General features: G+C 46.5%; 1 protein-coding gene across 32 annotated transcripts in view; it reads left to right on the forward strand.

Moving 5' to 3' along the window:
• The window catches only part of CLASP1 (cytoplasmic linker associated protein 1), a 272,813-nt gene that overhangs the window by 25,788 nt on the left and 233,826 nt on the right, over window positions 1–13,199 (forward strand). For all 32 annotated transcript variants that reach the window (XM_019837951.3, XM_019837954.3, XM_019837945.3 and 29 more), the window contains exon 2: window positions 9,779–10,258. In XM_019837951.3, coding sequence (XP_019693510.1) covers window positions 10,064–10,258 — 195 coding nt within the window. In that variant the 5' untranslated portion in view covers window positions 9,779–10,063. The remainder of the gene's footprint in view (window positions 1–9,778; window positions 10,259–13,199) is intronic.

A 13,199-nucleotide genomic window follows, 5' to 3' on the forward strand; every position in this document is an offset into this window, starting at 1 on the left:
AATTTTAAGCTGAAGCCCTGAGGCCCATAGCCAGACCACTGTAGGCACATGGAGAGGGTTTAAGGCAGAAGAAGGAAGAGCAGGCGTCAGGGTGTACAACGGGAGTCCACAAATACTTGGCCTGGAGATGCCAATTTAGAAGTCGTCAGTTCACGGGAAGCTTTTAAACTCCTGGGAACGGATGTTGAGTGTTCTGGAGTGAGCAAGGTTAGAGCACGAGAGGCATCGGTCTGAGCCCGTCAGCAGCTCTGGAAGCAGAGCAGAGATGGTTAGAGAGATTCGAGTAGGTGTGCCCAGAAAAGTGGCAGGAAGGCACGACTGTTTATTTTCACGGAAATGGGAAATTTTTTATGAAGGATGGAGGGGCCAGCTTTGGAATGCTCCCGAGAGATGGAGTTAGAAAGTCTAGAAAGGGTATTGCTTGGATTTGCCGGCATGGAGGTTATCTGTGACCCTGACGAGAGCAGCTCCAGTGGGGCAGGGGCCAGTGAAGCTGCATCAGAGGGGCTTCAGGGTGAGCAGGAAGCACGTCAGTGCAGCTGGTTGACATCCGAAGAGGCCGGCGGGTGTAGGCTGCAGGACAGGGTACATGGGCGCTTGGGGAGAAGATGGGAAAGTGGTTTTGGAGAGAAGGGTGGGCCAGCTTACTGGAGAACATGAATTAGGATGCTGGTTTGGAATACTTTGTGAAGTTTGAGATGATCAGTGTAAAATGACACCCATCGGGCACGTGCGTGTGTTCCCTTCCGCGTGATGGACTGTTTGCCGCAGGCGTGAGAAGGCAGCTGGTTAAGTGTGTCCGGTTCTTCCAGGGCGCAGATTTACAAGGCAGCTCTCACAGGAGAGAAAGTTGAAAGTTTCAAGCCCTTAAAATCCCCACGGAATTGAATCCAGACTAAGGAAGGTCAGATCGGGAAGGCGTTTTATGGAATTGAGGCTGGAGCCAGGGGCTTGAGCCTAAGGGCTGGAAGGATGGTCAGTTGTGGTTGGAAAGTGGGATTGCAGAACACGTCAGGGGGGCTGAGAGACAAGGAGGGGTTGCTGACACCTGAGAACAGACACCTGGAAGGGTAGAGGTCTGAGGTGGCTGAAGAGAGAGGCCATTGCAGGATGTTGAGGCAGGGAGGGAGGGAGGGAGGGAGGGAGACAGGGAGGCTGGAGGCCGAGGGGCCGTGAGCCAGTGACCGCAGGCTGACAAGTGAAAAGGTGGGGCTGGCTGGGAGAGTGGGTGCTCTACTGGCATGGTGTGAGCTGCCCTGCCTGCCCCGTCCCCGAAATTCCCACTTGAATTTCCTCAGGTGCCATCTTGTCTCCTTTCTCTGCTACCTGCAGCACCTTCTACAAACCTCCTGCTTAAGACTCCTACTGAGGGGGGCGCCTGGGTGGCTCAGTGGGTTGAGCGTCCGACTTCGGCTCAGGTCATGATCTCACGGTCTGTGAGTTTGAGCCCCGCGTCGGGCTCTGTGCTGACAGCTCAGAGCCTGGAGCCTGCTTCAGATTCTGTGTCTCCCTCTCTCTGACACTCCCCCGTTCATGCTCTGTCTCTCTCTGTCTCAAAAATGAATAAAAACATTAAAAAAAAAAAAAGACTCCTACTGATACCATCGCGGCTGTTTGTTTCTGTTTCTTCCTTCTTTTGGGGCAGGGGGCTCCTTGAAGGCTTGACCAAGCCTTACGTTCTGTGCTTTCCTGTCGTTAGCACCGTACAATGCGTGCCACGTCGTAGGCACGGACTCAGTGTTCCCTGAGTGACTGTGTGGGCTCAGAAATGGGTGGGGCTGGGGGGGGGAGGAGGAGAAGGCACAGGTAGAGTGAAAACAGAGATTCACTGCTGGCGGGACAAGGCAGAGTGTCTTTTAAAAATTTCAGACCATGTTGTAAAAATCTTATAACGCCAAAAAGGGTTGTCTTACTGATAGAAACACACTGCTTTTGACTTAATGTCAATAAAATTCTGCTAATTTCAAAGGGTTGTCTTATAGATAGACACACACTGCTTTTAAAGACTTAATGTGAGTAAAATTCTGCCACTTTCTGGCTTCTAGAGTTGGCTTTTTAAATATCATGCCTGCTTTCTACATATTATCCAGGGAGAGTTTCGATGTGGCTATTTATTTTGCTGTACTGCTAGTTTGAATTGTCTCTCTTGATACTGTAATGAGGAATATTAGTTTACTAAAGTTTCCTAAGTACTTGTGGTTTGATTCCTTGTTTCCTACTCCTCTACTTTTTATGCCCCACCTGCTATAGCTGTTGAACATTTTCACATTTCCGTTATTAAATGCCTGTACCTTGGATTTTCAACGTGGTAGTAGAGGGTCGTAGTGAAGTGTTAAGAATACAAACAGGGGCGCCTGGGTGGCTCAGTCGGTTGGGCGGCCGACTTCCGCTCGGGTCATGATCTCGCGGTCTGTGAGTTCGAGCCCCGCGTAGGGCTCTGTGCTGACCCGCTCAGAGCCTGGAGCCTGTTTCGGATTCTGTGTCTCCCTCTCTCTCTGACCCTCCCCCGTTCATGCTCTGTCTCTCTCTGTCTCAAAAATAAATAAACGTTAAAAAAATTTTTTTTTTTTTTTAAATTAAAAAAAGAATACAAACCTAAAAGGGGCGCGTGGGTGGCTCAGTTGGTTAAGTGTCCGACTCTTGATTTTGGCTCAGGTCATGATCTCGATTTTTCGTGGGATCAAGCCCCACGTCGGGCTCTGTGCTGACAGAACACAGCCTGCTTGGGATTCTCTCTCTCTCTCTGCCCTTCCCCTGCTCATGCTCTCTCTCTCTCAAAATAAATAAAGTTAAAAAAAAAAATACAAACCGTAAGGCGAGGCAGCTCTGGTTTTCGACTACTGCCTGACATTATTAGCTTTAAAACTGTGGGCAGGTGTTTGTATTTTTTTACCTAACCTTTCTGAGCTTTCATTCCTTTGTCTTTGAAATGGGCATAATGAGGCCTATGTACCTCACAGTGTTTCACTGTCTCTGCCTTAGCACACTTCTTCCTTCACCTGTTCACAAGTATCTCCCGCCCTCATTTGCTTATGCTTTTCTTCCCTGTTAAGTGTTTTTATTTTTTTAAGTTTATTTATTTATTTTCAGAGCCAGAGAGAGCACGCGCGCGAGTGTGGGAGCATGAGCGCATGTGAGCAGGGCTCAGCTCCACAAACCGTGAGATCATGACCTCAGCCGCTGAACCCACTGAGCCACCCAGGCACCCCTTCCATTAAGGTTTTCTTTTGGTTTGTTTTTTTAAATGTTTATTTATTTATTTTGACAGAGAGAGGCAGAGAGTGCGAGTGGGGGAGGGGCAGAGAGAGGATCCCAAGCAGGCTCTGCGCTGTCAGTGCGTGGAGCCTTGACTCGGGCCTCTGTCCCACAGACCGTGAGATCATGATCTGAGCTGAAATCAAGAGTTGGACACTGAACTGTCTGAGCCACCCAGGCGCCCCTCTCCCATTAAGTTTTATCATTTCTCCTATTAAGTGCACCCAATTACCTAATGAGCATATATAGTTTTAACTTGGTCATTCCACGCCTTCTGAGTTACCCCTCTGAATTACCACAGAACTTATTTATATCCCTTATTTTTTTTCATTTTTTATATATTTTTAAACGTTTATTTATTTTTGAGAGAGACAGAGTGGGGGAGGGGCAGAGAGAGAGGGAGACACAGAATCTGAAGCAGACTCCAGGCTCTGAGCTGTCAGCACAGAGCCTGATGCAGGGCTTGAACTCATGAACCACGAGATCATGACCTGAGCTGAAGTCGGACGCTCAACCGATTGAGCCACCCAGGCGCCCCTTCATATGCCTTATTTTGCAGGTGTAACATTCCACCTGTGAACTCTAATGTGCATCTTATGTTTGTGTTGACTTCTTACGTTGATACGCTTTTTGTGAGTGCATTTCATTCTCTCCAAGTAAGTTGGAAGCATTTTGAACTCATGGATTATAGAAACTTCTCTTGTATTTTCTGTGGTGAGATGTGATATATGATAAGTTGAATCAATGCAAGTAATTGAGATTAGCCTGGTAATGGATAAACAGTACAAATATATTCATCCCATCTCTTTATCCATTTATTTATTCTGCAAATACCCATTGAATACATCTGTGTTAGACTGAAAAACATGGCCAAAATATTTTGTAGCTCCTCCTTATAAATTTGTAGAATCGATTTCCTCACACTTATCTAGGCTGGCCTTGTGACTTGCTTTCACTAGCCGGATGGAGCAGAAGTGATTTACAGGTTCTGGATTCTGGGCCTTGAGAGGCCTGGCAGTTTCCCCCTTTGCTACCTCGAAACGCTCTAGCCACTCTATAGTGAGGTGCAGCCTCTGTCACCGAATGGTTGGAGATCATATGTGGCAGGCGGTCCAGCCGGCAGCTAGCCTCAGTTTCTCAGCCATGTGAGTGATGCTGTTGTATACTCGCACCCAGGTGAAGCTGGCATGAATGTTCCCAGGCGAGATTAGTAGAAGAGCCTTCTAGGTGGGCCCAGCCAACCCACAGACTCATGAGAAGTATTAACTTGTTTTGAGCCACTAGGTAAAAATGGTCCTGCTTGTAACTTCTCTTATGGAGAAGTCTACGGAGCAGAGCTTAGAGTTGGTTCGGTTCTCTGCCATCCCTGCCCACCAGTCCTCCATTGTTAATACACCTCCATGGTTGTGTATGCAGGTGCTGTAGAGTAGTTATGATAATTAAGGGGATAGAGATAACTAATTTTTTAAAGGTTATTTATTTATTTTGAGAGAGAGAGAGAGAGAGAGAGAGAGAGAGAGACAGAGGACACAAGCAGGGGAGGGGCAGAGAGAGAGAGAAAGAGAGAATCCCAAGCAGGCTCCGCACTGCCAGTGCAGAAACCGATGTGGGACTCGAATGCATGAACCGTAAGATCATGGCTTGAGCCAAAGTCAAGAGCTGGACATTTACCCAACTGAGCCACCCAGGCACCGCATAGAGATAGGAGCCAGTTTTTAAAAATTCCCGTGCAAACCTTTTCCACTTTTAATTTTATTTAATGAATGAGGAGCCACCATTCTCCCCAGTGCCACTCAGGAAGTGGCAGAGTCAAGACTAGAGGCTGGAATTTTAAACTTTGTTGCTCTTTTCATTACCTCAGGCTGTGTAATTGTGTGTTTCTTCATTCTTGTTGAAGCTGGTATTTTTTAACTTCTTCCTGTTAGTCCCTGGCAGAGTTGGGCTCACAGTTGGGCTATTGTTCTGATAAACATTGCTCTGTTAATTTCCACTTTCCTGGCTACTGCAAAGGAGAATGGCTGTAGGGCCATGGGCTTCACCTCTTATTGTTACTCCCCCCCCCCCCCCCCCCACTGCCCCTGGTTTAGACCAAGATGATACGGCAGGAAAAGGTTGAGGTGCTTATACCGAAGCGGGGGGCAGAGAAGGGTGATGCTGGGGAATGGAAGAGCCCTTTGCAGTTGGGGAGGAGGAGTTTAAGAGGAGTTGGGGCATTTTTTTGGAAACACCTGGCATGTGTCCCTTTTCCCAGGAACTGATAGAGTAAGGTCTAGTGGCTCCATGGCTTTCGTGGTGAGATCTTGCTCAAGGAGAACACTTAGCGTGATACATCAAGAGGAGGAAAGGTAGTTGGCCATTCTAACCTCACCTGCCTTTTCTTTTGTATCATTTTTACATTCTCTTATTATTTTGGAAAACGTGTGCAAGTGGGACTTTTTTTTAAACTTACAAATAGCGTTACATTCTGAGTCATTTTGTTTTTGTTTTTGTTTTTAATTGAAGTACAGTTGACGCACAATGTTACATCGGTTTCAGGTGTATAACATAGTGATTGCGTAAGTCTGTACATTATGCTGGTGCTCCCCACAAGGGTAGCCACCGTCTGTCTCCACACAGTGCTGCTGACTGTATTCCCTGTGCTGTCACTTTCATCCCCGTGACTTACTCATTCCAACAGTCTGAGTAATTCCTTACACTAGCACTGCTGTCAGGTAGTCCTCTGTGCGACACCGCGCCCTCAAATGATGATTTCAGAACTGATGACCGATCGTGAACGGACGCTGTGCCGGTTCGTAAGGTCTCTCTGGGCAAGTGCTGAGTCCTGTTTATCGCGTCCTCGTGCCTTCCAGCAATGCCTTGCACATAACAGACCTGGTTTTTATTTGGTCTAACCTCTGGGACTGCAGGTTAACTTGAGACGTGTTTCCTTGTTGGGCTTTTCCCTGGTAGAGAGCCTGGACAGGATGTGGGTGGAAGGAAGAGATGTCTTACCTCCTCCTCCCCCCGTTTGTTTATATTCTTTTTTCTGCATCTTTTAATATAATGTGTTTTTTTTTTTTTTTAAAGAATGTTTGTGTATAATTCTGTTGTTGTATGAAGTTTTGCTGGTGTTTTTGTTGGTTTAGAAAATTCCCAGGGGGTACAGGGAGAAAGGCACATATTTATTTACCTGGGTCACTAAAAATATCTCTGCAAGGGTACACAGGAAACTGGTGACATTATTTGCTGTTAGGGAAACTAGGTGGCTGGGGGGCAGGAGTGGGAGGGAGGTTTTATACTTTTGTACCTTGTGAATTTGGGACTATGTGATTGATATTCCCTGAATGCTTCTGAAAGCAAAGATGGAGAAAATGCTTGAGAGTATCAGTTACTTTTTAAAAAATTTTTTTTTAATGTTTATTTACTTTTGACAGAGAAACAGAGCATGAGCAGGGGAGGGGCAGAGAGAGAGGGAGACACAGAATCCGAAGCAGGCTCCAGGCTCTGAGCTGTCAGCACAGAGCCCGATGCGGGGCTCGAACTCACAGACCGAGAGATCATGACCTGAGCCCAAGTCGGACACTCAACCGACTGAGCCACCCAGGGCCCCCCCCCCCCTTTTTTTTTTAAGTTAAGGAGAAAAAGAGTAGAGAGGACCCAATCTGCTTAACGCTTAGGGACTAACAGTGTCTTTCATTCTGTGGGTTTTGTACATAGGAGTTTGTGACCTACTTTTGAGTATCTTGAGCCTTTATTGCATAATTACCCTCAAGAAGCATATACTTTTATTTGTTGGAAATCCTATACAATTCTTAGGGCAGGGGAGCTTTTTATATATAATACGTATTTTAAAAATTATAGAGAGGCTGAAATGAACAGAATTATTCCTCTCCCAGCAATGGAGACCGCATTCTCTTGCCTGTTACTTCCTAGCTGAGCATGATGTCTGACCTCCTTTCCCTGAGTGAGAACAGAACTAGGCCACGCTTGTAATCACAAGGGTTTGAAGGTGGGGAGAGGAAACTAAGTGGCCATGTGGCCTTAGAAATTTACTTACCTGTACTTTTCCTCAGTTTCTTCATCTGTAAAATAGGGATGCTAATACCTACTTTTTACAGTTGGTTGGAGAATTAAAGGCAGTCCATATACATCATCTGGCATTGAACTTGACACCTCAAGTAGAGGCTTCAAAGTTGTGTGATCATTATCATTATTGGTTAGTGTCCGTTGATTTTAGGCCCTCGGAGGAGTAAAGGATAGGAGATTGTTGTCACTGAGAAGGAAAGATAGATGTTTGGGGGAGGGCAGAGTGCATCTGATATCTGCAGGTGTGTAACAAACCACTGCAGACCTGTGGCTTACAGCAACAATGAGATGTTACCTCTTAGAATCTGTGGTTTGGCTGGGTGGTTTTTTGCTTGTCTCCTCAGACTTGTGTAGCTGCAGTCAGATGATGACTGAAATGGCTAAGCGGTCCCTGACGGACTCACTCCCACGTCTGGCGGCTGCTTCTGACCGTCGGCTGGAGCGTGCTGCTTGCCTTCCACATGGCCTCTCGGGTTCCAGGAGCTTCCTCCCAGCATGGCGGGCCCTGGGCAGCATTCTAAGGGTGGGCGGCAGCACTTGCCTCTCAAATCTCTGCTTCCTTTTGCAGCGGCTGGTTCCCCACTGGCCAAAGCAAGTCACAGGGCCAACCCCAGAGTCACTGTGGGAGAGGACTTAGGCCCCACCTTGATGAGGGAAGAGAAGCAAAGAATTTGTGGCCATTTTTAATCCACCACAAGCCCAGTCTTGCTTGATTTGCTTCTTGGGCTGATATTGGACAGAGAAAAGAAAAGGTTCTGTTTGTCCAGTTTTCCTGTATCACTGATGCCTCCTTTATAAAGCTCAACATAGCTGATTAAGGAGCTGTGGTTATTTTGTTTGGCTTAAAAATTGGAATAAAGGGTAATAGGCACTTTTATGTATTTGAAGGTCCTTATGAAGGAGGGACCAGTTCCACGGTGTGGAAGTGATGGAGAGCGGCTGTCTCCTTCGCCATGTGAAGCAGGGTCTTCTCGAGGGCCGTCCTGCCCCCAGCACCATGCATGTAGAAGATGGGTAATCAGTCATGTGTCAGGGACTTTGAAGGAGGGTCTTCCTCACTGAATGACTCGACTTGAATGATTACTGCTGGTGTCAGAAGTCTCTGATTCTAGAACTCAGAAAGTGCATTGTGCTGTTTTTTTTGTTTTTTTTTTGATGTTTGTTTATTCTTGAGAGAGACAGAGCATGAGCAGGGGAGGGGCAGAGTGAGAGGGAGACAGAATCCGAAGCAGGGTCCAGGCTCCGAGCTGTCAGCACAGAGCCCAACGTGGGGCTCGAACCCACGAGCCATGAGAACATGACTTGAGCTGAAGTCGGACACTTAACTGACTGAGCCACTCAGGCAGGCGCCCCATCGCATTGTGCTTTTTATACCGAGCGTAGGGACGGATGAGGTGATGTCAGAAAGGAAAAGAATCTCTGTGCTCAGACTGGAAGAATTATTCTGTGCAGAATTTTAGTTTTACTTGATTTATTTGCCTGCTAGAACCCCTGAGAGCTGGGACGTACTGCTGATGTGTGGAACAGTTCTCGTTCCTGCAGCGTCAGGGAGGTGCTGCATCTGGAAGACAGGTTTTCTGTGGCTCTTGTTAGGTTGGAAGGCAAGGAGAAATTGCATAAGAAATAAATGTGTACAGTTGCTGCAGCAGCTATAGATTCACTGTTCAACTTGTTCAGTCTGATGAAAACAGTGTTAGTGTAACTTTTCTCGAATCATGTGTTTTGCCCTCAAACAAGATTTTGAGATCTCCTGATTTTATAACAAACACCAGGTCCAAATGGTGCTGTTGTCAGCTGAGGATACTGTCCGTAAGTGATCAGAATGTGAGCCTGTTCCCTCTTCTCCTCTCTCTGTCCCCCCACCCCCATCACTCCCTTTTCTTTCTTGGAGGGAGGATGACGAGGCAGGGATGACTGCTCACCCTGTTGTATAGCTCCTGAGCAAGAAGTTTGATGGAGATGCTGTCTTTGGTTCCCATTACCAGGCCAGCCACTTTGGTCAGTGGTCTTTCTATGGCGCCCACCCCATTTCCGGCAGTGGGTTTTTTAGAAAACTCAGAGTAAGGCAGTAAGAGTAAGCTACGGTACCTACAGTGATTCACACGCAGACTGGGGTTAAGTTTTTGGTGGGAAGCAAAATTTAAGCCACGAATAAATATGCTAGCTGAAGCAGAAGACTGCTTTCCTGACTGGCGTATTTACAAGCTGGAAAATTGTGAAAAATGTCAACCTACCAACTGTGTAGCTCATTGGCTCTTTGCTTTGGGTTTCCATGTTCTTCCTGATAAAAATATTAATGATGTTATTCTGATATGGTTGCCAAACGTTCATGCTTCTCACTCCACTTGTGATTGTAAATGATTCTGCAGCGTGAATTGCTTTGTCTGTGGTTTAATGTTTCAAAACATTTGAATGTTACGTTATCTGTGCTGATTTGTCGCTCTCTTTTACTTTTCAGAATGGACTGCTGAATTATGAAGAATTTCAGACCCAAGAGTAGAACCTCGCTCTGCCACTCACTCCTTTATCTCCTGCTAGTTATTTAAATTGGACTTTTAATATCCTACCAGCTGCTCTTCAGACACACATGGTGCATTGTTGCCATTCCCCGGATTGCATCTTTGAAACACAGGCTCTTAGTAACCCTCAGCGAACAAAGAGGCAACCTCCCGGGTACGTTTACTGGGAGGGTGTCACCCTGACTGCCCTCTAGCTTCTGCTGGATCTGGATTTGAATTCCACCATGGAGCCTCGCATGGAGTCCTGCCTGGCACAGGTGTTGCAGAAGGATGTGGGGAAACGACTGCAGGTTGGCCAAGAACTTATAGACTATTTCTCAGACAAACAGAAGTCTGCTGACCTTGAGCATGACCAGACCATGTTAGATAAACTTGTGGATGGGCTCGCTACCTCTTGGGTGAACTCTAGCAATTACAAGGTAAGTCGTGCTCCGGGAGGCACTTGTATAGGTGGCCGGGCTGCCTTGGTGGGTCCGAATTGGTCCTTAGGAGAAAGGATTCCTCTGGGAGAGATGAGCAGGATTCTTTGGCCTCCAGTAGGACACTCTGGTTGTGGCTTTTGGACATTTCATTCTGAAGCAAGTAGAGTTTACTCTGATTCTTGTTGGAGATTGAAAGAATCCTTATGCTTTAGCACTTTGAGAGAAGGCCAAGTGAACACGTAAAGAGAGGCTCTTGTGTTGGAAAGTTTACAGGCATTTGCAGCCTTGAAGTTAAAGCGAATGCTGTATCTTGCAGTGAATGGGTCATGAGATGTTGGTGAGTGGCCCTTCAGGAAAAGCAAATGTATTCACTGGTTTCCTGTAGGGGATAGAATTGGCTATAGTACGTGGAGCATTTTACCTTCACGTCACTGTGTTGAAGTTGGCCTAGGTACCTGGCCAGAAATAGTATGGGTTGCCAAGGACTCTTCTGCAACCTGTATGCAATGGCCTGGAGGCGATCCTTCAGCTTCTAAAGATCAAGGTGGGCATGTGCCTTTGGTGGGTAGTGGGTGGAGGCAGGGGTCCGAAGACCCAAATGACCGTTTTACCCATTCAAGGACTGAGCTTTCATGAATAAAGACGGGACTTGAGGCACTGAAGAGATGTCATTCTCTCTACCTGTCCCCTCCCCCTTCCTCTCTCTTTCAGTTTGACCCTTTGGGTCAAGATTGGGGTGGAAGACTGGGGTGTCGGCATGACTCCTAATAAGTGCTATAAACATTGTGAAGGGAGCCCATGAGAAACAGAATCTCTTGTGCCTTTTTCATTGACCCGGTTTTCTGAGATTGGTTTGGACCTGGAAACTGGTGTTTACAGACTCTTGTTTTCCAAATGCATTAAACCTTGGTCTCCTCTAAGAGTCAGTAGGCTTTATACTCATTAAGGGACCTAGGACCCTAATATTTTACTTACAACTGCACATAAAAGTTATCCTGTCTCTGAAAGGGGAGCTTAACTTCTATTTCATTCACCTATTTATTCATTTAGCTGAAGTTACACGTGCTGCTTATGTGCTCAGCCTTGGTGCTGGATGGTGGGAGTGTTACAGGAGAGGTGTGGAGGGTCTAGTCTAGAGACACCTTATCTGTGTTTGGATCACAGTTCCACCGCTTTGTGTGCACATTATGATGCTTTTGGGTGAGAGTAACTGAAGTCTGACTCATTGGCTTAAAGCCACTGTATGGACGTCGGGTGATTTTCTGTAAGAATTTAAGAAGCCTGCAGTAGCTAAAGCAGTGTCCAGGGAAGGAGAGTGTCTACTTGTGTCTTTCTCAGAAGCTCCCCAGCAGACTCTTATACATCAAATTGGCCAGAATGGCTTTGCCTGCCCACCCCAGCATCACTGGAAAGTGGATGGGTGTCCATGATTATTGTCTACCATCATGCTTGACCTCCTGATCTTAAGAGTCCAGCCTCCTTGGAGTGAAGCATGTGGCCATGTGAAGGAGGGGGGATATTTGAGCCCTGTCAGACTCCTGCTCAACAAGTACTGGGTGGGTGAGTGAACAAGCACTCCCTAAGTGTTCAGTTCCATAAAGGCAGACAGTGAAACAGAGATTGGCTCCAACCGCACTATACTGACTGTGCAATAGCAGACTGCTGTTGGTGTACAAAACTCAGGTTTTATATATATTATGGATTGAAGGAGGAAGTTGGGGATGGGACTGAGGTAATATGGCTATTAAATAAGTAGCCCACAGGGTCTGCTGTACTGTGTGAGCTCTTAACCTCTCGGGCTCCGGTTCCCTCATCTACGGTGTTGGGATAATGGAATTATTATAAGCACTAAATGAAGGAGTGTATAAAGTTGTCCCGCTCCTGCCCCATAACAAGCACTCAGACGTTAGCAGTCGGTGTCAAGACTGGATCCTGCCTCCGAGGAGCTCATAGTCTGGCACTGATCAACAAGCAAAGGGTTTTACAGTACAGTAGATTGGGAGCAGTACAGTACAGGTGGGAGACCCACCGGACTGGGTGGGAAGCCAGAAGAACATGGTAACACTGCCTGGAGGAATCCAAGGTGCTTGAAGGTTGGGTAGTTTTTTCAGAATAGCGTCTTCCGGGTCACAAAAGCATGAAAGATTAAGACTTGACCTTTCACAAAGGAATTTTTAAGGAAGACAGCTTGGTGGGAAGAAGTCAGCGAGATGACATTTGCTACTGACTTGCATGTAATCATGGACAAATCACTTTACCTGTCTCTTCAGTGCAGGTGTTTGACTAGGTAATCGGGACTCCAAACTCTAATACCTTATATGACTTCATACTGATGGCCTTGTGGTCTTGGCCATGTCATATGGTTCTAATGTTACATGGTAGTGAGCACCCCCTTTCTTTATAAACTGAGTGTGATGACACTGCCCTTTGCACACCTGGTGCCCAGAGCTTGGAACACAGTAGGTGCTCAATGAATACTGGTTTCTTGAGTGAACCTGGGAGCTTAGACTGTTCTGCAAGTACTCCTGGGGGCTTTACCAAAATCTGGAAACTTACCTTTTAGACCTCTCCCCCACCCTTTTAAAATTATAGATCAGGATTTCTCAGAGCCTGATGTGCATTTTCAGTTTTATTTGATATGTTTTTTTAAAAAAAATTTTAACGTTTATTTATTTTTAAGAGAGAGAGAGACAGACAGACAGACAGAGCACGAGCCGGGGAGGGGCAGAGAGAGAGGGAGACACTGAATCTGAAGCAGGTCCCAGGCTCTAAGCCGGTAGCATAGAGCCTGACATGAGGCTCGAACCCACGGATCGTGAGATCATGACCTGAGCTGAGATTGGACCCTTAACTGACTGAGCCATCCAGGTGTCCCTTGACATGTTTTATATATTATGGATTGAAAGGATTCACTTTATGTTAAAATTTTGCAGCTTGG

Source organism: Felis catus, chromosome C1 (genome assembly GCF_018350175.1).
Source record: "Felis catus isolate Fca126 chromosome C1, F.catus_Fca126_mat1.0, whole genome shotgun sequence".
In the NCBI taxonomy this organism is placed as follows: domain Eukaryota; kingdom Metazoa; phylum Chordata; class Mammalia; order Carnivora; family Felidae; genus Felis; species Felis catus.